Here is a 26,327-nt window from a genome sequence, read left to right on the forward strand (position 1 = left end):
ATCCAAAACACCAGCAAAGCAGCCGCAAGAGGATTTTCTGTCCCGAACTTCAAGGTTCAGAAAGTTTTCCACAACCATAACAGGAGAGGAGAGAGGAAAGTGACTTTTCCAGTAACAGCACTCTGCTCAAATCGAGTGTGTGCGTGTATATGCATGTGTGTGTGTGTTTGTGTGTACTCTTTGTGTCTAGGTGTCAGTTTAAGCTTGTTTATATTAAGAGACACTCTTTCCAAAGCAGAGAGGAGGGAAGTGGGATAAGCAGACATAAACAACTGAGCTGAATCTGCCTCCTGTGCAGATGAAGCACAGCTGCCAGGCACAACTGAGCTGAGACAAACACAAACAGCAGAGATACTTCTCCGGAGGCTTTTATTCTGAAGCCTGAGGGTACAGTGCAATAAACTCTTGTCTGAAGTATTTTGCAGTAAACTACCACACAAAGTACGTGACTAAAAATGTTCTTCTTTAATTAGAAATCAGTTCATAAATCTATAAATAGCTTATTTAAAACTCCCATTGGCCAAATACCCATGGCCAAAAAAATGTATACGTTGTTGCCCAACATTTGTGGAAATTAGAACAAATGATCTGCCTTGTTGATCAATGCACAATAGCCTGTGGGTGGATGTTGAACAATAAGTCGTCGTTGCCTCTGCGAATCTCCAGCAGGAGTGGCTGGTCCCCCTGTAACACCTCGTGAACGTCTTCAGTGGTGTCGACTGGCTGTCCGTTCAGTTTCACTATGACATCACCTTCATTAATCCCTCCCCTGAAATAAATAATATCCACAAGTAATAGATTACATTGAGGCTACAGACATCAGAACAGATGAAGGAACAGCAATACGTTCACGTGTGTGTTTGTGTGTGTGTGTGTGTGTGTGTGTGTGTGTGTGTGTGTGTGTGAACCTACTTTTCCGCTGCAGTGTTAGGTATGACCTGCTGCACCAACACTCCACTGTGGATGTCAGGAAAGTCTGGGTAATGATGTTTTAACTCTGCTAGTAGACTGAAAGAGACACAATGAATAAATAAGACAAATACTGATGCATACAACATTGAGCCTGCTTTTGGTCAGATGCTACAGAAACTACTTCATTATTTAACGGAAATCAAGATAAAACGCTGATCTCAAGAGAGACAGTTTGTGGTGACAACTCACTCTGTGGTGATTGTGAGCATCCTGATGCCCAAGAAACGTCTCTTTAGTTCTGGAAACAAAAGCACAACATTAATCTTCTAGAAATCCGCAAACATTTCAACAGTGGTGTTAGTTTCATTGGGGCCGTCACTCACCTGCATCAGACTGTGGCTCCTCTGTGAGTCGTCGCTGTAGTCTCGTCTTTTCTGTCACAACAAATGGAAGAGGGTTTATTCAGATATATAAGGAACTGCCTCTTCAATGTTTTTCTAAAGGTGCAATAATCTCAGAAGGTTCTATTTGAAATTGTTTTCTTTTTTCCCCCGCAACTTCACTCCACCAGCTTTGACCTCTGACCTTTGCTGTGTTTGGTTTGTGACTCTGTGAGGAAGCGGCTGATCCTGTCGGAGGGGATAGCGAAGGAGATTCCTGCCGTCACCTTCAGAGTGTTGATGCCGATCACCTCCCCATCCTTAAAAAACACACACAAACACACAGACAAAGAAAATAAGGCAGAACTTGAGGAACATTTGTTAAATCCATTCAATATGTGGAGATTTAAACATTATTTCACTTTCGACTGAAATCCCATTTTGTCATCTCAATGTTTTCATTGCTCTTTTTTTGTATTGTTTGTTAGTCGGCAGGATTAAACACACATACCACAAACTCTTTGAAATTGAATGGGGGTTTGGGACAACATTTGGAGCAGATCTGGATAAACAGACTGATTCAAGAAACTTTTTCTCTTTTCAAGATTTGCAAGATAGGGCATAAAGGTTTATGCTCTTTTTTGATTTTGATTCATACCTCAGGTAGACTGAATTTGTATTCCTTATTTGCGGTAACAATAAGAGTTATTGTGAGAAGAGGAGGATGAGTAGAAGTATGACATCCTTTGCTCCAAATGATTTTTAGTTCAAAGTGTATTATAATCCAGTGCATTATAATGTTGAGTTCAGAAGCCTATATTGCTATGCAAATACATGTCTATTATGTAGAGGGTCATTGATTTTTAAGGATGATTCATTTCGATCTATTTTGTACTATAACACAACATTGTTTGACATATGTCATATTCTGATTTGAACTTGAGAGTTTTTCAATTAACTGGGTCGGTAGAAACAGTGAGGACCAGTTCACCCATCATAGTCAAACAAATGCCAACACTGCTCACCAAGTTGATGAGAGGTCCTCCTGAGTTGCCGTACTTCACAGTGATCAGGGGAATATGAGACAGAAGCAAAACATTAATAAATTATAAGCATTGTAAAAATCTGTTTGTACATGTGTCAAGAACACAAGAAATTAGCAGGTCATATACACTGTGTGTGTGTGTGTGTGTGTGTGTGTGTGTGTGTGTGTGTACATGCGTGTGTGAGATCACATTAATAATAGCGTCAGTCTGGATGTAGTCCATGTCTGAGTCTTTGATGCCCAGCTCCTTGCCATCTCTCTGTGCCGTGCTGACGATGCCGGTGGTGACGGTGTTCTGCAGGGCGAAGGGGCTGCCGATGGCAACCACGAACTCCCCCGGCCTCAGATCAGCTGAGCTGCCCAGAGACAGTACAGGAAGCTTCTTCTGCTCTCACACACCAAAACAGCAGCACATGAGAGGAAACACGGACAGGTAGACATATTCGATAAGTTGTAAAACATGATTAGAAAGTTACTTTGTAAGATAAACTGAGAGAAAGGAAGAGGAGATGGAAGCTTACAGAAGTATCCAAGTATTTGTGATGTGGGTGTGAGAATACACACATCACTGCTGTTTCTGTGAGTCACAGAGATGGTGTTTATGAAAGATTTCCCGCAAGTGGTATGAATATCTCGCAGAAAACTTGGCACAGAAGCTTGTAAGGATGTGGGCTCTTGAGTTATAGGGCAGAAAGGTTTTTGTGTATGAGATGTGGGTCAAGGAAGTAGAAGATGCATGGAAAAGGACATTTCTAAACATTGCTTTAATCTGGAGGACAGGACAGACAGTGAACTGCAGATTAAATAAATAAAGATGTTTTTCCCTCACCTGAGGATTGACCTTGATTGTGGCGATGTCCGCCTTCCTGTCTACATCTCTGACCATGGCCTCGTACACGTTGCCATCATGGAGCTGTACACGCAGCTGGGGCCTCCCTGTCACTGAGGCAGCTGTGGTTACCACATGAGCATTGGTCACAATCTCGCCTGTGTGGGTCACAATGAACCCAGAGCCACTGGAGAGGTGCATGTGGCGACCGAACAAAGGATGTCTGCAGAGGAAATAGGACGGAGACTGATAAACAGGAGCAGGAAGATGTAAAAATGTATTTTAAGGCAACTAGAGGTTGACATTTTAGGTCATCTAAACTCTGTTGGGCTCTGCTCAGACTGATGTGTCACACACTTGCATACACACATTACAAACATACCTCACAAACAGCTCAATGTGGACGACAGCCGGGGCTATTTTCTCGACTACGTCTGCAATGAAGTTGAACTTGTAGCGAGGGCTGCTGGGATGGACCAAGGACGAACCTGCACTGACATGAAGAACCCACTTCATTAATACAGACATATACAGACACACACACACACACACACACACACACACACACACATATTTACATTTATTGCCAACAGGGAGCCTGTCATGACTTCTATTTCCGCTCATTAAAACAAAAAAGGCCTTTAATCATAATATAACGGCAAATGTCCTTTTTCATTTTTTCAAACGTCATTGGCAATAAGGAACTTGGATCTGTAGCCAATGTCTCTATCTCTAAGAGGACACAATCTTGCATTGATGCACTAATTTTGTGGACATTCAATTTTATTTTAATATGATTCACTGATTATTGTTTTGATTACAATGTTTTTAGAAATATTTCCTCAATTTCTAGACTATTCAATGATTGCAATTAATTAGCTGAAGCCTTTCTCAGAACCAGCATACCGAGCATAAAGCCTAATGTATAGGTTACATTGATGAAGTAGTGTCACTTCATACCATTTAACAGGGGACCACTGTCATTTTGATCAACCAAAAATGGGATTTAAGTCATTCTGCACCATCCAAGTGGGCACTAAAATTTCTACCAAAATAGCAAAGTCATCGTGCTAGCCCAAGGTCAAAGGTCAAGCTTCAGGAGACAGCAGGAGCAGAACCGAGTACACACTCGCACACCTGCAGGCTTCCACTTGGCTACATTTTTATAAATGAAGGGTTTTAGACATGATTCTAGCATGACCAAGAGGGGACCTGAGAAATGTCCCCTTTTCGTATACAGTCTGAGGTAGTCCCCTGTTGGTAGATGTGCAAGGATGGCTAAGTCCCCACTTGGATAGGTACGCGAGTACAAACTAAAAGAATGGAGCCCAGGTTTCTCTGGAGTCAGTCCTACCAGAACAGGGTCCTTTGTGCGCCTGGCTGATCTCAGGCCTCCCCTTCTGCTGAGCCTTCCTGCTGGCCGCCCTCATCTTACACACGTTACCGTATGTTCTCCCGTCGCTCCCGCACACCTCCTGCTCCGTCTTGCACCGGCAGACCCCTCTAGAGCCGCGCCGCTTCCCTGCAGCAGCCAGCGTCTTGCACTCCAGGCCATCGCCGCAGGGCGGGTCGTGTTTGCGGCCGCAGGGCTCACCCTCGGCCGGCGAACACACCAGGCAGCAGTTGCAGCGGTCCGGGACGTACCCGCCCGGGCAGCTGGGGCTCGGGCACAGGCTCGCGTCGCACCGGGTGGCGCACTTGTCAGGGCGTACGGCTGCTCCAGTAAGGTCGTGCGTAAAGACGAGCGCCACTGCGAGCAAAAGTAACTGCATGGTGATGAATAGCTATGTTAAAGTAATGGTGATTTACTCCTTATAGTAAAATCATATTAAACGTTTTCTCTCCAAAACATCCAACTGGTTTCTCTGTGTTAGGAATGGAAAGTGATCCCTCTCTCTGCCGACTCCCTCACTGCTCCGCTCTGTGATGCAGTTTGGAGAATGACTGGCCCTTCATGAAACTTTTCTAAACTCTGTGTGGATTTAACCCCACAAACTGACACACTGTGGAGTCATCAGAGTCTGTGGTTTTTATACAGACACAGCTGGAGAGAGCCATGGAGCTGCTCTGATGGCGAGCACCACCTAGTGGAGACAAAACCACACAAAAAAACATCTGAAGAGCAGCCAGTGTCATCGCATTATGATACAAATAATACTAATAATTGTTATAGCTATAATAATAATAAGGAGAATACAATTTATTTCCGTAGCACATTTCAAAACCTGCATTACAAGGTGCTTCACAAAATAAAATATAAGTAGAAGGTTCATGAGAATGTATACGGACGGCTCCATCATATATCTCCTCATCCTCCAGATGTCTGTAATTAATGTTTGGATGATTAAGGTACCTTATTTCATTGACTATGGAGATGTCCAAAGATCCAAACCTTCTGGAAAGATGTTATAAAGTGTTTGCCAGAGATGTTTAGTATCCAAGTCTCTGTAAACATAATTCGCCATTTGCTCAGCGTACATCTTACATACTTTATACAGAGATCCAAAAGATTAAACATCTGGACATTAGACCTCTTCAAACCAGGAGAGCCACGATGTTAGAAGAGTAGACGTACCATCATTGAAACTGTGGATACAGGAGCTCTCTGACTGTATCTGTGAGGAAAGACTAACTTTATTCAGTTCTGGGAACCACAAATAATTATCCTGAAGGATAGAAATATAGGTTTTACTTGAACATTATTGTAAACAAAGGAGGGAAACACTGTTTAATTGTATCTGCATTCTATGTGATAGTGATGCAAGGTGAAAGTGTGTTTAATTCTGCTCTTAGATTCCTGTCACTGTAGGTTATTTCTCTCTTTTTTTTATATATACCATGTTCCATATAAGAAAATGAGAATAAACAATTCGTGGAAAAATAATTGTTTAAGATAGGAAAGCCAGATTATACTAAAAATAAATAATCACTTTTTCAATTGAGGCACGGATTCTGCTGATGTTGAGATTCACAGCATTGAAGCTAAGACCATAAAAGATTTTGATTCTCTGGTCTTTTTCTTTTCACATTATTCTTTATCCCAAATTCTCTTGGATGTGTATGTTATTCTTGGACTATTTTCTTTTAACACTAACCTGGAGATAAAGGGTTTGTGAGCAGGTCATTTTTTCGACTCATTCAGTTTTTCTTTTCCTTTTTCCCTCTTTGTTACTACAAACGTACTCATTGTGAGGTCATCTCTAGGAAAAGTGTTAAGACGCCTCCTCCTGGAAATACGTGGTATAGCTGCCCCTTTTAAACCAGCTAGTATATTTATTTAAATTTTTTGAAGAAACACACACAAAACGAACATCTAAACATCTTAAGGCCTTCAAAACACACACGTCTTTCTTCTCCACAGCCCCCTACTTCAGAGGGCACGGAAATCAGAAAACCTTCTTGGGTATGTGCCACATATTTACAATCTTGATCAAGTTTGAGTTTAAATCCAACAGGATCACATTTTCTACAGGTCAGTTTCATGTCTAAATTCCGGAACAGTACAAAGGGTAGAAACTGGTTAATCTGCATTTTAATTCAAGTTATTATTAGCTCACTTTCTGCTTGAGGCTTGACTACCACCGTCATTAATTAAATTATAAGTACAGGTTTATTGAATGTGTTACAGGCGTTTGGAAACTCTAGTCACACCCTGAACACACCTTTGTCAACAATGTTTGACGACAGTAAATCCCCTTAGCACTTAAGTAAAAATATCATTCCCCAAGTCATCATCCCTCAAACCTTCCATTGTGATTTCCGTGAAACTAACAAGGACAATTGACCAAAATAAAGATTCAAATTTCCAAAACTTTATTTTTCATCTCTTAAATATACAGCTGTTCTCATACAATCATAGAGTTGGAATAAAAATGTCAAGATGCATACATAAGAAAACACAACAGCATCAAGCAAGTCTGAAATATCGTCCACTGTTTTCATTTTTTTTCCCTCTTCATATCATGTGTAATAAAGTGGGGCGGCTGGGGGCGGCTGGGTGCTGCCCCCCCCCCAAAGGTTCAAGAAAAAGCTGCTTGTCAGCAATTAAATACATGTCAAACAACAAATACATTCATCATTACCCGAAAAATCTATTCTTTTGACAGCATTCATTCGTGTTGAAATGTTCAGGAGCAAGAATCTTTGTAGAAACCGTAAAAAGATTACATTCAAGCAACGTGTTCATTCCTCCTCCTCCACATTTGATTTTCAAGTTTTGAAAGTGTTCTCGTATTGAGGCTTTTCAGCGTTCCTTCCATTGAAACAGAGTTTGGCAGAAGTGAGAGTTGAGGACACTGGGTTTGTGTGTGTTTAACGGATGTGGTTTTTGACAAACAAAGACTGAGTAAAGGGCGGTTCAACCGGCTGTGTGGAACTTAGTCAAACACTTTGAGCAGTGTAAATGTACGTCTATGGATCAATACATAATCCTACAAGGCAAAAGCAAATTCGGACTTTGTATCCTGGACAAAGAACAACATTATCGTAAAGAAAAATAACTGTGTGGAGAGGATCCTTTAGATTCCCAAACACTAGCAGACCGCTGATGTGTTAGTTAGTGGTTTGTAAGTGCTTGTTCTTTGGCCATTAGACCCACTGAAAGATCTTGCAAGAGTCTTCAGTACTTTGGGTTGGTTAAAGAAATCCTTTCTCTCTGCCATTTAACAATAAACAAAGCCCACCTTTGTGGAAAAGCCAATTATCCAATCAGATTAACATGGTAACCACAAAGAGCCCCAAGGTCTCTCGGAGACACTGGAATGCCAATCACTCCAGCTCCAATGATTTCCTGTGCTCTCTTCACAGGATGGAAAATGGGCTCAAGCCCAATTTCTTCACAAAACACTTCTTCATCTTATACTATCATCAGGTCATCCTCTCATTATACATCACTGTCCTTCCTTTCCAGTGTGATGTCGTCATCTTCTCCCTCAGTTCATCCTTTGTCACAAAAACATTGTTATCCACACCTCGTCATCCCTTTCTGACTACCAAGAGGAGAAAAATGGCCGCTTGCAGTGGAAGGTTTGCGTGAAGGCGCTGCCCAGTGATACAATACGCCCCTGGCCACTTGAATGTCTGCGCTCCACCACCACGGGCGGCATCTTCACCAGCTGGCTGGGACTCTTCCCGTCCTTCAGTGCCTGAGTCAGGTTCAACACCTGGGAGCAAACAGGATTCATGTTTAAACCAGGGAAACTGTGAAGAACAAGACCTGGTGTAGAGGTGAGGTTAAGCAACATAATGAAAAATGAGATTATATCATTCAAAAGTAATGTCATCTCTCAGCTTTGTGTCATTTCCAAAGAAGAAAATTTCTAAATTTAATACAAATATAGTCTTTCTCTCATTTAATGACTTAATGCCTTTTCTGTTAAATAATCTGATGCTTATTTTCACTGCTAAATTATGATTTGTTTTAGTTTTTTTAAACAAATCCAGCAAATATTCTTCTTATTATCATAATTTGTTATGTATTGCTTATCAAAATATTTGCTGTTTGATTGTTTGATTAATCACTTAAGCTGTACTGGTGATACAATTAAGCATCTATTAACCTAAAGGTGGTGAATACTGGACACAGTTAAGTTAAAGCGCTAAATGAAAAGGAGACTTGTGTAATGAAAGTAGTTACAGCGAGGTTGAGAGAAGGAGGTAGAGGTAGGGAAGAAGATCAAAGAGAAGAAAGGAAAGGACAAAAGAGAAAGTCCAACTGACAGGAACAGTGAAAAATAATCATAAACAAGACAACTCACCTGTCCCCTCATCACAGACATCTGTCTCTCAAACATGGGTTTGTCAAAGCCTTTATCCGTCTGAAGACAAATAAAATAGTGCTTGAGGTGTTGTCAAGTGCAAAGATACTTTTCTGCTGGACAGTTTCCATTACTTTTAAAATGATCTAAACTTTTTAAATCTGTATTAATGGACAAAGAGTTTGAAGAAAAAGTGGCCTATACCATGAACATCTCATAGAGGTCCTCACAGAGGTCCTGGACAAAGTTCATATCAGAGAGGCGGGACAGCACCAGGTCTCTGGTCTCCTGAGAGAAGGCAACCCTCGCCTGGGGGAGGAGCGCCCACTGGAACGGGTCTGATGGAAGGAGACAGATTTCAATGAGCGCTGACTGCCCTACAAATAACCTGCTACTCATTAAAATCCTGATGGGATCTGTTATGTTCCTCAAGGTAGCAGGACTTTATGTGAGACAGGTTTCTATTTGACCAATCTTTATTTAAAATTTCCTGTGTTTGATGAGTGTAATTTGTCACATTTTAATTTGAAGCCCTGTTTGCCCTCTGCAGTGTGTGCTCCACGAACATACACATGAATGCAGAGATTCTATGGTGAACGAGATGAAATTAATAAATCTAGTTGCAGTAAAAAGCTAAAGGTCCATAAAAACATCACAACACATGTTTCATGCAGAAAAGCGAGAATGGTTTTGTCCATAGTCTGTCAGCATGGCTGTTGGGAACTTCACCATTACAGCATTAGAAATAGTTTTTGCTGTCATGTCAGATACTCCAACTAACTCCAACTGTTTTTTATAATGTAAAGGAGCTCCCAGCATTCAAATATAGATTTCATCAAATTCAGCTGTTTTCAGACGTGAACTCCAGAGACTGTCTGCCCAACTCTTTGGATTTGCACATATGAAGAACACAGCAGGTCCGAGTCCGACGCTTTTAAAACAAAAAGGGAAATATTTGTATGAGGCAGGACATCGCTATAAATTTCGCTCTGGTCTTTACTACATCTTAACAATTGTGTCGGTAAAGTCAATATGATATACAGTAGTTCAGATCATTCATTGCCTGTACAAAGGTTTTTTTTTTCATTAGAAAAATATTACTATTATTACCCATATCATCATAATTTAAAGAAATAATTTCATTATATTGATCTCAGTTAACTTGATGTGCGTTTGCCATTTCTATCAAAATACTTTAGCATAAATTTACAAAAGAATGAATCCAGGATGAAAATCAATAAATGCTTTTTCCACCATGATTAGTAAGGATATAGTTTTCACGTAGAGGGAGAGAGGAGATCAACATACAGGCTCGCCATTGGTCTGGGTGCTTAAAGGGGAAGGCCAGGCCGTTGTCGATCGCTGCGATCTTGATGCAAGAATCTGGACAGCTCTCCGTCTCTGGCAGCTCTGCATCCTACAGGAGAGAGAGGGGAGGAGGATAAAGATCAGAGACGACATCACAGCTATATGACGGAATGATTGATGTTACCAAACCAGTTATTGATCCTGGTACAAAAGGCTGATCGATTGGGCAGACAGATGACAACCCTTGCTCATTTCTCAACACGTGTCAAATCATGACTGATGACAGATAGTCAGATAGTGGTCTGGTTGCTCTAATCACTGCGGCACTGGTTTGGTCCAGACCTGTAATTTCCAAGCTACTGTCATGATGCCCCTTTTCCATTCGTCAAAACCCCACCAACATCTGAGAAGACATTGTGTCTGCAATAAGACCGGATTCAATCGGGGTTCACTCTCAGGTCAAATGAGTCTGCAGTAGGAACATGTTTTTATTGGCTCCGATCTGCAGTGCAGGAAACATGACACCCGGCTAAATTCTCTACTGGCAATGGTAAGTAGGCAATCGCCTTTTTAGGCACATTAACCCACTTTTAAACCACATATACGTGGTAATTTTGGCATGAAAGAGGCGATAAGTGTGTGTCTATGGTATCCAAACAGAAACTCACAATCATTCACCTTTCAGACCCAAAACCACTGTGCTGTGTCCCATAATGAAGATGCACCAACATTCAAGCAGCTCAAGTGTGTGTGGCTTTAACGTCACCTTTTGTCCTTCTCCAGACTGCTCATACTTGATCAACCAGTTTTCGTCACCTCGATCTAATCAAGACAAAGAAGAAATTGAAAGAAAGAAAACATACTGAGTCAGTTTTCACACGGTCATATAAACCTGGGGAGAGAGAGCATGTTCACAATTATTGGTCATGTTGACAACTGCAAATACAACACAACAAACACTAACTTTATTTGTTAATTCGCATTACAGCCAGTTAACTAAACTTTGACAATAAATGGCTTTAGTGCAAAATAAGACTAAGAAAAATGTAAATAAAAGATGGTGAATGACTTTCTCAACACAAGTACAATAGTCAACACTGTACAGGAACTAAGTTCGTGGGATGACTCGTCAGTCATCATGTTCATCAAACTCTGTGTTCGTGTGACACACCCCTCACCTGTGTTCCTGATGACGTAGTCCAACACCACCAGCCGCTCAAACTGTGACTGCAGCTGCTTCCGGATGTTCTCCGGCAGCGGCTCTGCATCAAAGCGCCGCACCCAGTGGTCTGAACCACGGTAACCCTCCACAAACAGCTGAAAGGAGCCCACCTGGAAACACACAAACACCAGAATCATCCGATATGCATAAACCAGCGTTGTGCTGCAGTGTTCAGAAGGTTTTGTTTGTTTACATGTCGATACTGTGGTGTGGTGCAATGATATCCCCTGTGAAATGGTGACATACTGTAAACAAAGCAAAGTGTCAGCACTGTGTGACAGTTTAAAAACACAAAGGCAACTTCCTCATAGTTAACTTTTAACTACGTCTACCGAGCACAAAGAGCTGCATAATACAGAGGACTGCCTCAGCTGAGAAACTTGAGATTAGAAACTGTAATTTGCACCAGTGGTGAGTACCGTACGTTATACAAGAGATAAGAATATCCATTCACTGATGGAAAATAGACACATAATTTAGGGTAGATATGACAGCTATGCTTCCTCTGACTTGTTTATTTTAATACACCAGTTTTTTTAATGGAACACAACAGACTGCGTGGCACGATACATTTTTATGTCCTCCAGCAGGGCAGCGCCAGCAGCTTTTCTCAGCCCTCCACTCACTGAAACAATGACTCCTATCCTTCATAATGTTGAGACAGTATACAGTCAAAATAGGAGTTTCCAGCCTCTGTTGTTCCTAAACACCTAAAAGAAGTTGACATTAAAGCTCATATATGCTGCCTTCAAATTAGTTTCAAACATCCACTAGAGGGCAGTGCAGAGTCCAGAGTTTCTTGGACAACAAAAAACATGGCGACGCTGGAGAAGGCTGTGATCATTTTACGCCATTGTAAAAATGTCTTTCTCGTGTCCTATGTTCATGTCGCTTTGAAAAGTAGCTATACTGCCCCACATGACTTCCAGTGGTGCTGCTCAGTTTCATCGGTTTGTATCCATAAGCATTAAGTCAGGCTAAAGGAACTCAGAGAACAGACAGAAGGATCAGTCTGGGTCTGAATATGCATCACATATAACGCAACTTATATAGAAACGGACAAACAGAAGCCTATGAGCTTTAAGACCCGAAAGGAAACTTTCTTTTACCTTGGGTGGCAGTCCCACTCTGTGGAAGCGTTTCCCCACCTTAGGGACCATCTCCAAGGCGTACTTCTTCCCCCTGGACTTCGCTCTGTCGATGGCGCTGTAATGGAATGTCTCGCTAGCCAGGTATACAACCTGAAATAAAAGAAGATGCTTTGGATGATCTACTGCTGTATGATTTCTCACCAAACATTCATTTTCATTCAGTTGTTCATTGTTCAATACTCCATCACCGGTTTTTACGTTAGAGTGAGTCTGAGCGGACAGTGAATACAAAAAAACGCTTAGTTGTAATAACAGATCGTGCGTGCTCTCTGAGCCCCACCTTGGTTTTTGGCACCACTCCCAGGCCGAGCTTGGTATCAACAAGTGAGGCGGCAGCTTCTGAGAGGTAACCCTGGTTAGGTATCAAGCAGCCTCGGCCGAAACAACACGGACAGCACAGCTAATGACACCGAGGAAAAGACAAAGAACAGAAGAAGAAGATTAATTTAAAAACCTGGTTCATCATGTTCCTGAGTTAAAATTGTTTACAGTCAAATTAAACGTGTCAGTCAATTCACCTTGTGAAAATATTTGGTCCATTTGGGGTTCAGGTGACCGTAAGGCTCCTCTGACTTTGGTTTGAAAACACCAATGATTTTCTGTAGCAGAAAAATGAAGGAAAACAATATTTCAATTGTCGAACATCACATGAGAAAATACAGCAAACAAACATATGTTTACTCTATAGAAAAAGCAGAAACACTTTGATGAACATTGAAACAACATGAAAGAAAAAAGAAAGAACCAAAGATAGGAAATTCAAAACTATCAACAGAAAAGGTAAAGTAAAGGATATGCTGCTAACAAGTTACAAATCAATATCCTTTCCCTGTAGTTTATATTACACTTGTTAATGTGATGCTAATCGTGCATGCTTCCTATCTGTTATCGATGTGAGCATCCCTGGCTGCATTATTCAGCGCGTCTCTGCGGTAATTTCTTCTTCCTGTGTGTGTGTTTCTAATCTTGTCACATCCTCTTCACTTCTTTCAGCTGTTAGATTCTACTCAAGATGCAGAGCCACAGTAAACCAAGTGTCATAAAGCTAGCACACTTGAGCACCAGCAAGTTAGCCTGAACTTGATTAATGAGCTGGATTTGAGGTGCAGTAAACTTCTCATTCCCTCAGCCTCCTTGGTATTTATCATAACCGTTCCTCTATCACAAACTCACCCCTTTTGGGTCTTTGACAAAGTAGCTCCCACTGGATCCCTGTGAAATTCTCTCTGGGAAGACGCCATTATCGATCGCTTGTTCTGCCCTTTGGACAATATCTGCAAACTCCGGATCTTCTGGGAAATGGTTGAAGTCCCCGCTGGTACCTGAAATGGGAATACTATTATTAGGCTGTGCCACAGTTCAAATGGCTGGATACTACAACAAGGCTCATTTAAAAAAAAAAAAAAAAGACATATTAAGAGCCTCTAAGAACGTTAAAAAAGAAAGACAAAAGAAATTCTTGAATCATCAACTTCACTGCTAAATTATAAATAATGGGAAGAGTCAAAGGAAACTCATTGCTTACATTCCTAATCTACAGATTTGGCACTGAAACATAATTGGTAATGATTTTGAATCGTAATAAAGAGCAGAAAACATATTAGAGAAAAGAAACATCAGGATACATCCCCAATCAGAGATCATCTCATCACCACTATCTCATCAGAGTGAAAAACATAGAAGTCCTCTAGTTTGTATCAACTGACCAAGGTTGAAAGTCAAATATCTTAGAAATTTGTTTATACAAGTTTCATGGTCATGGGAGGCTGCTCCTGTTCCCAGCACGTACTGGTTTAGAGCTGGGTTGGAACAGGTGGCTCGTCTGTCACACAAACCCATTTCCAGGGAATTTTGAAACTCCATTTCACCAAAGCTACATGTCTCTGGACTGTGGAATGAAAACCACACAGAGAGTCCCCATCTGGTCAGTGGACTTAAACCAAAGATCCTTTTGCTGTGAGGAAACACCGCTAGATGAATGATTCTGCCACTAGTCAGAAAAAAGGGCATTTTCTGCTGCCCCTCAGATCTACTACCAATTCTCTGGACGTGACTGCTCTCTGATGAGTATGTGGCGCTAATTATTCCTGTGATGGAGGCACGGCCGTATGACTTGTCACATTCTACCTTCTCCTCCCCACTGAGTACAGAGCAGTCGGCTGACTGAGAAGCCCCATATGCTCTGTATCAGTCACACTGAAGTCACAGTGGGATGCAGGGGGAGATGAAAAGACAGACACTGGGAGGACGAGAGGGTGGGGGGTGGGAGAGGAAGAGGAGATGAAAGAATGGACAAAGGGACTGGGGGACAGTTAATGTGCCACTTGTCACAGAGAGATAAGGAGAAAAAAAAGATAGCTTTGAACCTATTTCACTTGAAGAGGAGGGAGAGAGACGCACAGTACAAAGAGGAAGGAGAAAAGAGAAGGATGGATACGCAAATATCTATATATATTAATAAAGATATATCAGGGATATTTTCTTTCCACCAAAGTACTAGATACTTGTCAGGGTTCTGTTGTGCAGACCACCAAGCTCTTGACATAGAGGTGTTACCGAGATCATTGCCTTTTGAACCTTTTACTTCACTGGGGGTCTCTCTGATGTTATTCCAGCTGCAGTCTTTTGATCCCACACTGGTCAGGTTGCATCTTCAACATTGGTTTTGTTTCCAACCATCCAAAAACTAAAAGCCTCAAAACATTAGCACTAATATCTTTCTCTAAAAGCCACAAGGTTTGTGCATGCTGTACTTGAGTTTCATACTCCATTTGTTACCAGCAGAGCCTGAGTCATACGATACATTGTTAAGGTCGCTAAAGTACAGCAACTCAACCCTGCATGTCCCACAGGTTGGATCATACTGAGAGTAGACTGAGGATTCATCCATGTTTTCTTTGAGTCAACTCTATTACGGATTCACCTGGCGTCCATATGACTCCAAAGTTTCAGAGTCGCTAAAATGTGTTAAAATGTTTGGAAATGCTGCTTGGCCCATTATAGTTTGAAAGTTTTGGGGCTTCTCTGATCCATAAGGCTGCTATCACATGACCCTCTTCAGGAACAAAACCGGCATTAGCCTCTGCAGCCAGTGTAAAACGCAACATGGAAAATCGACTACAAGGGTTGCTGACCCTGCTGTCTTTACTAACAGCTGTTATCCTGTTAAATTCTGCTTTTGACTATGATAAAACAGATTAAATGTATTGGAAAGCCAACCCAAAATGTTCATGTGGACGGATCTTCATTTCAGTTTGTAAATGCTGTTTTCAAATATAACATTGAATTATGTAACCTGTAGCCAGTTGGCAAACATCATTTACATCTATAGAAACTCTACATTTATTAACCAAGATTTGAAGCATATGTTATGTCTAGGTTTAGACTTGATTTTAGGGTTAGAGTTAGAATAATGTTTGAGTAAAGGCAGGCGCATGCTTCTGCGTATTCAGGGGGCACGCAAGGGGCCCTTGCGAGCCCCTTCTAGCGCGCTTGCCTTAGTCGCCCAAATTTTCTAACTATACGACAAAGCTACTCAAGCCTCACGCAGCCCGCAAGGCTGGGATTGGTCTGCTAACTACATCCTTTCCGGAGTCACATTTCCGGTTTTATTCCCCATAATACCGGCAGAAACCACGGAAGATTTAGAAGAACGAATATGGACCAAATAGAAGAGCGTTTGGTAGAAGAGATCAGAAAGTATGACCACTTGTATAACGGAAGACAATGGACAAGTTTGTCCGCCAAAAAAGGCCATGAGGAGCAGCAGTGGCGATGTAAACACACACAAAGAAGGCATCTCTAAGGTCATTCTGGCAGTGAATTGCTTTGCAACACGGGCAACCCTTGGAGAACCATAAATTAAAACGAGTCCGTCGACACAACTGCGTGAAAAGCCGCAGCCGCCGAAATGCTGGGTTAGGCATTTAGTTTTGATGGTTACGGTTAGGGAAAGGGACTAGGGAATGCATTATGCCAATGAATGTCCTCACTAAGACAGATGTACAAACGTGTGTGTGTGTGTGTGTGTGTGTGTGTGTGTGTGTGTGTGTGTGTGTTTATAAAAGGCAGGTGACAAAACATTTCAATATTTTATCTGCATCATTTAATTGTGTCTACTCAGCGGCCGTGCCTGATGAATGATGTATGGCTGCACTGGCTTGAACAATTGATGAAAGTCTATGATAATGTCATTGTGTAGTGTAACCGCAGGAGAAGAGAAATGACCCTCTCTGTTTCTGCCTTTTCACTATTCTCACTGAGCAGCAAGTCAGAGTCAAATCAAATGCAGCACAGCAGATTGTTTGCGTGTATATTTGTGCGGTGGCCTTATCCATATTTAATGTGTGTTGCTCAGGGCCCTTGGTCAGTTAATTGGCCCGAGTGCAGCTCCCTCACAGCTCAGGGGACCTGCTGACCTGCAGTACACAGAGGGTGTCACATGTCACAACACTGTGCTCTCAACAGCGGTTACTGCAAAGACGTGAAGCCACACTTAAAACGCAACTTTAAATTAAACTCATTACAAGCACATGTCCTTATTCCACGGGTGCGTTACAAAACACATTGAAAATCTTGTGTTCTATGTTAAAGCAGTTATGTGATCAAATGTGCCACTGTGTTTGAATGTATGCATATCAATCAGGATTCAAATGTATATTGTGTGACCTTAAATTAGATTAGATAATGCTTGCTGCTTCTAGCAAATATGGACTCTGGTGAAAGAAGCTTTCAAAAGAGGGTGAACAGTTAAGAGGCAGGTGGGAGCTGCATGAATGCATGTTATTTTAGCACTGACCTGTAAAACTCACATCACGTTCGCATCCTTTTCTCAAACATATTCTCGGTACAATCAAACTATTTGCAATGGAAATTGGAATGGACTTCTTGTGTCCTACAAAGAGACGCAGCACAATAGCTCAGCATATTGTGTGCGAGTCTTACTTTGTGATGCAAACTGTGTTGTAATTCTAGATCCGAGCACAATTATTCAAAAGTGGCCCACAGGAAATGGGACACTAACACCTGTGATTTCAGTCTCAGTCTCATCAGTGTCTTCCTGGTGGCCTCGATATGTGTCCCTGATAGAACAACAGATCTTCACAGAGAAAGAGACGTACGGATAGGAGTGAAAAGAGAAGGACACAAATGCTAAAAAAAGGATAATAAAAAAGGTGGGCGGTATGAGGGGGAGTGGTGTTAAATGTAATAAGCAGTGAAGTGCTGCTCCCATGGTGACTAGATCACCTTTTCTTTGTTTTCTCTTTGATCAACCTTTGCTTTTATGTAGTCCAGGACAAATCCAGGGCTGTGAATGATGTGAGTGACAAGAGATAAGCAACACAAACAACACATAGACAAAAAAACTGATGAAGTTAGCCTCGTTTTTTGTAGCAGAGTCCTCAGCTAAACAGGGGAAGACATCGCCATAGAAACCTTAAACCATGTTGCACAGATACTGGGGATAATATAGGAAACTGAATAATGAAACGTTTGCACAGATAAGTATAATCAATGGGCCGTTTACAACAAGGACACTTTGCAAATTAGTAGCACTATCAACTTTACTCGTGGCTGGACTTGTACTGTTAAGGTCACCAGGTTTAAGGGCCGCGTCATTTCAGCCACATGTGATAACATGCAGCAATCACATCAGATGACTGGAAAACACACAGACATGGAACAGAGCTCCACTCAATGCAAACACAAGACAAATACCTTCGATGGGACATGAATGTTATGCAAACCACCCATACACTCATGTGACTTTGAAGGCTAATGTCTTGTGTTTGCATAAGGCTCTGTAGACCTAACCCGATCTAACCCATCTAACTTTAAGCCTTACCTTAACATAAAACATGTCTTGCCCTTAAAATGTAATTGTTAACATTATAGGGACTTGCTTCTGTCCCCATAAGGAAGACAAGTCCCCATTATGTGAGTTTAAGAGTGATTCTATAAATTATAACAATTTGACCAAATATTCATTTCAAGCAATGATTTAAATAATATTGGGGCATTATTACTATTTCATTTAATACATAAAGTCATCAGGTTCCATTATTTATTTTTAGCCAAATTCAAATGTACTGGATTTGGCTGCAACACTGTTTAAACCCGAGACTCCAGCCGAGTTTTGTGGACTCACTTCAGCCACCCCTCCAACGGCATAGTGGTGAGAAGATAATGAGTGAATTTGTATTTTCTGGTGAACCATTCCTTTATGTGTCAATGCACTTAAGTTGAAAATAAATTAAAAAAAATAGTTTCTAGAGGTTTCTCCTTATCTTCTTATGTGTCATGTCCACTGTGGAAGTCTGTCAACTGCATGTTTAGTTTTGTCTCAAATCTTTTAAGTGTTGACTGGGACCTTCCTCAAGAGGAGAGACTTACATAAGGATGTTGAATAACTCTAATACACTTAATATAATGTGGATTTATGTTGAAAAACGATTTATCCTTGGTGAAAGCATCCCACAGAATATATTCATATTATATTCATATTTTCAAATCATTAAGGGGGTATATAATGGGAACAGCTAGATCATTTAGTAACAACGCACTGATTCCTTGACTTGTTGGTTGATATGAATTCTAACCCTTATTATAGATTGACCTATGGGTAACATGACATCATTTTGACCACGTTTCACAAACTGTTGTTATCTCTACATCTCCCTTGAGCCGGTGTTATTCTGCACTTAGCTATAACCCAACGTGTGGGCTGCTGATCTCACTATATTCATCCACCACGACTTGAGATAATACGATTTCCCGAGTCCTTGATCCGCAGCACTTACCTGGGGAGGCCAAGGTGTCTTTATCCGACGAGGAGCTGTGCCTGTTCCGCCGGCTACGCTTCTCCCTTTCACCCCGTGGCGACGACGAGCCTCCCGCTAAGCACGGCAGCAGCAGCGCCTCTTCCCCGGAGCCGTCCGTCTCCAGCTCGGTCAGGACGCTTTCACACGAGTCCGACATACGGACGGCGACCCCGGGGTTCAGCGCGAATCCCAAGCCCGCCCGGCTCCTGTCAAACAAAACCCCAGGAGAGTCCGAGGAGAGAAAGTTGGACTCCGGCAGTGACACCGCTGCCTCCCCGGCGTCCAGCCCGCTGCTCTCCGTCTCCGTCGGGTCGCATTCGGACATCATTGTCCCTCTGGTTGAACACAGTCACAGTGAATCACACCTGGTTTCCCTCACAGCTTCATTTTAAAGCGGCCCCGGTCCAGGTGAACTGGTAGAAAACAGCTGCTCTTGCTCCCAGACACAGAAACGTCCACATAATCCTACTTCCTGCTTGGGCCAGTGCGCATGCGCAACGGTAAAGACACCGGTTGGCAGAAGATGCGTTCAAGGGCTCACTCGGAAGTCCGGACTTCCAAATTTTGATACGTCAACAATTTCTCGCCTGACAAATTCAGCTCCCAGATACACCGTGGCAAGGCGAGTAGGTTTTATAAGGATATATCTAAATTCATGTCATTTTAATTCATGTCCCCCCTTTTGGAGGTCCAGTGTGTGAAGGTTCGAAATGTAAAAATCACCTGAATACACTGAACCTTGTATATTGACGTCACTCGCTGTCTGTTATATAGCTCCCTTTCACCTGACAACATTTGTATTGTCTTAAATATGTGTGTGCTGCAAGTGAGTGTTTTGTGGGTATTTTGTGTCTCTGATGAATAAGTATAGCTAAAGGTAAGGCCGTTAAACCAAATAGACATATGAACAAAGGCCAACAGGAATATAGGCGTTAGTATTTATTGGAGGTTAATTGAGGAAAAACTGGTTGTTATGTCTTTGCCAGTCAGTCAATTAAAGGTTCAGTGTGTACGATTTAGGTGATAGGGATCTATTGGCAGAAATTTAATATAAAATAATCCTAGTGATGTTGTCACTATTGTGTGATCATTTAAATTATACAAAGTTGTGCTTTCTTACCCATAGGATGGCCCCTGTATATTTAAAAACTTTATATTTACATCTGGAGCGGGTCTTCTGAGGTAACCATGTAACTAATTCCTAATTTTTCCCCACTTCGTCTGTCTATCGTCTTGAGAGCCGGCCCTTACAAGTCCATTAAGTGGTTGCTTATGGGTTGCTAATCTTCTGTTTGCTTGCTACAACTGGTACAATTATATTAGTATGTATGTAACACAGCCTGTGTGTGGGTGGTAGGGCCTCCTTCATCAGTGAGAGAACGACTTGCGGGTTGGACAGTGTAAATTGTCTATGATGTTAGTTAATGTAATATTTCCCAGATGACCGTTGGCAGAATATTAAGTGTGAAATGATGAGAGAGAAGATAAATGCAATCTATTGTGCATGTTTGTACAACAAAACCATAGAATTTTTGTTGTTTAAATTAAATTGACCTTATTTATGATTTCAATATATTAACTGAGAGTAGCCCTGAATAAGGGCTATACGTGTATATTCTGGTCAGTCAACTGCAAAGCCGGTTTCCCAAACTTATCCTGCGTATAGGGCCACCAGATGTACAGAGCCGTCCCTGGTTCTTTCTTTTTGAAGTGACATTACATAATAAACGAACAGTTCACAAAACCCAAAGCTTCATTTATAAAGTTCAATAAACCTAAAATCTGTCTTCAACAAACAGTTGTTTACCAAGCCTGTGCACTACTGTGAGATTGAATCTAATTCAGCTTTATTGGAAGTAATAACACTGCAGTATAAGTTCATGAACAGGACACGGATTGTCTTTGCTAAGTGTTTTATGGCAAAGACTATCCTAAAGATTCACATTTAAGACAGATATACTGTGTAACACAAAAATCACTTTTATTTTGATATTTAAGTCATTTTTACACCACAGATTTTAGAAAATCACCGTCCTCTCATGTTTATGTTTGTCCTGCATTGATATTTAGCAGCTCTGTATCTTTGTGGCCTCTAGGTGGCGACAGCGATTCACAAATCAAAGATGTTGCGTCCCATCTCCAGCAGCTTTTCTCCAAAGAAGGCTATATTCTTTTTTTGCTAGAAATGCCACTTACTGACCACATTTTTTTTCATCAAGTGTCATCACTCTTCACATTTTGCCAGCGGAGGAACAGTAATTTTTTGTCTTCCCACTGGCAGCCTCTGACATTAAGGTTGAGATCACAAAATGGGTATTTTCTGGTGCGATAAGATAATGATCAATTTTACTTTGCTCCATTTTTTTCAGTTTGAACCCGAGGTGGATTATTGAAGGTTGAAGAACCTCTGCATTAACTTTGCCAGGCTTAATGCTATTATTTTCCATGGCTCTACTTTACATTTCCCCTCTCTCTCTCATCCTTACTCTCCTGTAAATTAATGGTCTCTCGCTCTTTTCTTTCTATCCTCTCAATGGCCCTCAATCACCCAGTGGTCTGAGCAGCACCACACTCCCCCCTTAGCCCTCAGCCTCTACACCACCTATATACCTTGGCCCCCTCGCCACCACCACAGCACTCTAATAAGGGAGTCACTGAAACACATGCAAATGAGCAGTCAGCCAGCTGGTATCACAGCAGCCATGTGATCTATCAAGGTAGGGGGTTAGGGGGTGAAGGAGACAGGGGTAGAGGGAGGGATGGAGGAGGAGTGCACGCAGGGAAGGAGGAAGGATAGAGGAGGAGGGATCTTGGGGGCTTGAGAGGGAGACGGACAGGTTGAAAGACGTTCTGTAGCAACGCAGGTATCCCCCTGCTCTTTGCTGGATATTAAAATAATCCAATCAGGCCTCTCTCCCATTGGCCGTCAGCATCTCTCTCCATATTGTTTCTGCCTCAGCCTCCTTCACCTGTTATTTCTATACCCCTCCAATCATCACGAACACCTGAACTGTCACTCATGTGACACATGACACTTAACAGGGAAGCACATCAGCATGTCTCTCACCTTCTCTATGCATGTGTGTGTGTCTGTCTGTGTGTGCACGTGTGTTTGCTTGCCTATGTGTGTGTCGACCTATGTACTTCACCCACCACTGGATGACAAGCCCCTGCAGCAGTCAAGGCACACTGTAGATATACCCACTGCATGTGTGTGTGAGTACTTGTGCAGATATCTTTGTGAGGACCATTCAGAGCCCACAACCTACACAGTGAAGACATTTTGGCTGGTCCTCACTTTCTGACCCACTGCTTATGGCCTGTTAGAGGGTTAGACTTGGTTTAGGAATTTAGTTGTGATGATAGGGTAAGGGGCTATAATGCATTATGCAAATGAATGTCCTCATTAAGATACAAACATATGTGTGTGCGTGTGTTTGTGTGTGTGTATGTGTGCGTGTGTGTGTGTTTGTGTGTGTGTGTGTGTCTGTGTGTGTGTGTGTGCATTGATGCATTTGTAGCACCCATTCCAGCAGATACTGCTGGCATAAGATTTGGTTCAAGCTGCCAACAGCAACCACCCAGATCCATTCGTGCTTCCTTCCTTCTCCTGTCTTCCCCCCTTGGCTGTTTGTTGAGGTAGAAGGGGGAGCCCTATAGCTCTTTTTGTGTTGGGTGGGGGGGGGGGGGGGGAAGTTCATGTGTGTTTGATTGGAGATTTCGTTGTTATGTGAGTGAACACATCCAAATATGAGCTTGTAATCTCCTTTTTACAAACTCCAACTCCAACTCAGATATCTACCAGGTTTTGATGTTGCAACATTTAAAGATTTCTACATGCAAGTTATTAGATGATTTAATAAAAGTAAACATCACATACGCATGGCATGAAGTGGTCATAACACATGACCAAATACTTAATTTGGTTGATGCATAATGGATAGTCAGCTAGCGTTAACATATCGATGTCTGTCATTCATCTGGTTCCTGTCGGGGGGGGGGGGGGGGGGGACACTGTGCCACGGCGACACCAGTCACCTGTTACCTGTCAAGAGAGATGCACAGAGAGAGACAGGATTCAGACATAGCATGTGTGTGTGCGTGCGTGTGTGTGTGTGTGTGTGCATGCATGCATGTTCATCTATAATTATGAGGGCCAATTTTGGTTTAGTACCATCATTGTTTGGACATTTTGGCTGATCTTCCAAAATTCCCCAAAAAAGGTTAAAACTAGGTTTAGGTTAGGGCTAGGGTAAGATTTAGGTTTAGGCATTAATAGTGATAGTTGAGGTTAGGGTAATGGGCTAGGGAATGCATTATGCATGTGTGTGTGTGTGTGTGTGTGAATCTGCATTTGTATGTATTCATCAGGCAGTACCTCTCGGACCAAACATCCTCAGGTAGCAGTGTGAACAGTACGGCTTCTCGTCATACTGAAACACAATCAGCAGGACACATTTACTGCATCATACATTTATTTGCTTGTCCTATTTATGCATTCAGTCGCTTTTTGTTTTCATTATTTCCCTCAGGTTTTTCCTCATTCATTGTCCCCGTATACCTCTGCATGTTGTCCGGCTGTGAGCTGTCTGTTGCACTTTTGACACTTCAGACATAGAGGGTGGTAGTCTCTCCCCAGGGACCTCTTCTTCTCACCTGGACCAAACATATGAAGGCTGCGTTAATGAGATAATTTGTGACGCTGAGTTAAATGAGGATGTTTTACATCGAAGAAATACGACGTTTGTGATTCAGGTATCTGGTTCGGTATCTAAAAAACGTTACTCTCCTCTGTGCAAATAGGCCATAGAGTGTGGCGTTGGAGGAAAAGAGGTAAGTAGGCCAGGTCACTTCGGAGAATTTGAACTTAGCTGGCACTCAAGTAGGAAAGTAAACCTTGCGGTAAAAAGAACAGCTACTCACTTAGAATTGAATAGTTGGTTTGAGTGCTGTTATAGACCTAACAGCAAAGACTGAATGTGGGAGAGAGGTCTTGACAAAATATGAGAGACTGAAGGTGAGGAGGAAACCCAGAGAGCAGCATACACGCACATTAGGCTGGCCCACATCCTGTTGCTGTCATGGATGTGTGCATCTGTGCATGTGTGTGTGTGCATTGGTTGGAAGAAAGAAAAAAATTGACTTTTTGTTCTCCAATCCCCCCCCCCCCACCCCCTTTTTAAGCACACATCAAAATGTATGCAATGTACGCATCAGCCTTTTACAAAGCAGATATTTCAAGATGTCAGCAGGAAAAGCAGGTGTAAATGAAAATGTTTGCAGTGGCTTGATTCTGTTTAGTTGTATATGTGTCAAATGGTACAAATTATTGTAATTATATGTAGCCGTTGAAGTCTGTAGCGCATATGGTTTGCAGGTTAAAGAGTCCACTGGAAGAAATGCAAATCCGAATCAGGGGGATTGATCAAGGATTTTTTTTTCACTGTCTTAATCATTACGATACAGCATTTGTTCCACATGAGTATTTAATGGATCTTGATAAAAAAAAAAATCATACATGTCTAGGGGACTGATACTTATGATTGTGAAATTATTTTGAATTTAAATGTTGTCTCATAAGGCAGAGGTGCCAAGTACCCTTCGATTTAGTTTTTTACTTTTCATTTATACCATAAGGATTTTTGTGTAAAATGTCTTGTTTGCGCTTTTTCTTATATAGGAGAAATAACAAAAATGTATACATTAAGAGAAGGCAAATAAAGAACTTCTCGATAAAGCATATTAAACAGACAGCAGAAGAAAAACTAAAGTAAAAAAAATAGAGGTCTCACTCACCAAAGTAGACAGGCTTTCCACAGATTGGACAGTAGCCTACCATGATAGCATATAATTATTGATCACACAGTGTGTATGTGTGTGCAATTCAGCTGGTGTAGTGAGAAAATATCCTGAGAGAGTGTATGTGTGAACTGAAAATTGACAGGAAAACGGTTAAACTGCAGAGACGTCAGCTTCTGGTGAAGTCAAAACCAGGATGTGGTGAGTGAGGCGTCACAGGAAGAGAGAGAAATGTGATTTAAGATGTAAATACCATCATCAGCGGGGGATACAACAAGAGACAGGCAGCATCTCTAATCAAGGCTTCTTAATATCATGTATAACAGATATAAAGTCATGATTTAACGGTCAGTTTTATATTTGCGTTCATCAGATGCTCTGGAGACCCAGCCTTGACACAGTAGAGAGAGGGGGAGAAAAAGAAAGACAAAGGGGTGAGGACAGAAGGGACAAAAAACAGCTGTCAGCAGCTCAAGTTCCCAACTGTCTCCTCTTCTTTCCTGCTCTTTTCACCCTGTTTTCTAGATTAAAAACAAGGAGTGCCTCTGAATTGAAACGAGAAACCCGACACTTGTGCCTTTCTTTCCTTCTGTCTGTCTATCCTCTCTCTCTCTCTCTCTCTCTCTCTCTCTCTCTCTCTCTCTCTCTCTCTCTCTCCCTCTCTCTCTGTCTCTCTTTTCCCTGTCACATATTCACACACATGCACACCCCCACTCACTGACTCACATGGACAAACACCCTTTAACGCACACACTAAAAGGCCGTTCTTCTCCTCAATGACATCACATAGAGAGGCTGCACCCAGAGAGCACAGGGAGAGGCAGGGAGAGGCTGGGTTGGTTGGGGGACCGGCGGAGGGGGAGGTGGGGGAGGGGGGGGGGGGTGAGAGCAGGGGTGTGTGGGTATGAATGTGTGTGGGTGTGGAGGCAGTTACCCCCTTGGGATATGACATAGAAGCAGTCCTGGGGAGGGACTGGGGTGAGGAGAGATGAGCGAGACAAGGATGGAGACAGTGGCTAGCCTCAGCTCAGCGGGGACAAAGAAGATGAACTCTGATGAACTTCGCCGAACAGAACAAGGCCGCTGAAGTCACTGTGTAAGACA

The 26,327-nt window shown here is 42.0% G+C and overlaps 3 protein-coding genes across 4 annotated transcripts; all 3 read right to left on the bottom strand.

The window, feature by feature from the left end:
* Window positions 1-352: 352 nt before the first annotated feature.
* LOC128436743 (serine protease HTRA3) lies at window positions 353-5,174 on the bottom strand. Of its 2 annotated transcripts, none has more exons than XM_053418586.1 (10): window positions 4,521-5,174; window positions 3,549-3,654; window positions 3,167-3,389; window positions 2,528-2,722; window positions 2,318-2,350; window positions 1,498-1,612; window positions 1,296-1,346; window positions 1,162-1,210; window positions 913-1,008; window positions 353-769 (listed from the first exon to the last, which is right to left on the bottom strand). In XM_053418586.1, the coding sequence occupies exons 1-10, from the start codon at window positions 4,936-4,938 to the stop codon at window positions 601-603; spliced, it is 1,455 nt and encodes a 484-aa protein (XP_053274561.1). In that variant the 5' UTR covers window positions 4,939-5,174; the 3' UTR covers window positions 353-600. The 2 variants fall into 2 exon arrangements, with proteins under 2 accessions (XP_053274561.1, XP_053274560.1); XM_053418585.1 differs by having other exon boundaries at window positions 2,510-2,722.
* A 1,788-nt stretch (window positions 5,175-6,962) lies between these two features.
* On the bottom strand, window positions 6,963-19,913 carry pi4k2b (phosphatidylinositol 4-kinase type 2 beta). The gene is made up of 11 exons (XM_053419155.1): window positions 19,404-19,913; window positions 13,777-13,925; window positions 13,122-13,202; window positions 12,884-13,003; window positions 12,562-12,693; window positions 11,409-11,562; window positions 10,997-11,052; window positions 10,231-10,339; window positions 9,127-9,260; window positions 8,923-8,982; window positions 6,963-8,328 (listed from the first exon to the last, which is right to left on the bottom strand). Exons 1-11 carry the CDS (start codon window positions 19,750-19,752, stop codon window positions 8,155-8,157), a joined length of 1,518 nt encoding a protein of 505 aa, XP_053275130.1. The 5' UTR covers window positions 19,753-19,913; the 3' UTR covers window positions 6,963-8,154.
* A 3,351-nt stretch (window positions 19,914-23,264) lies between these two features.
* zgc:195282 (uncharacterized protein LOC100192223 homolog) lies at window positions 23,265-25,419 on the bottom strand. The gene is made up of 4 exons (XM_053418384.1): window positions 25,221-25,419; window positions 23,986-24,080; window positions 23,803-23,857; window positions 23,265-23,469 (listed from the first exon to the last, which is right to left on the bottom strand). Exons 1-4 carry the CDS (start codon window positions 25,261-25,263, stop codon window positions 23,459-23,461), a joined length of 204 nt encoding a protein of 67 aa, XP_053274359.1. The 5' UTR covers window positions 25,264-25,419; the 3' UTR covers window positions 23,265-23,458.
* Window positions 25,420-26,327: the final 908 nt, after the last annotated feature.

The sequence above is a fragment of the Pleuronectes platessa genome, chromosome 3, assembly GCF_947347685.1.
Source record: "Pleuronectes platessa chromosome 3, fPlePla1.1, whole genome shotgun sequence".
Lineage (NCBI taxonomy): Eukaryota > Metazoa > Chordata > Actinopteri > Pleuronectiformes > Pleuronectidae > Pleuronectes > Pleuronectes platessa.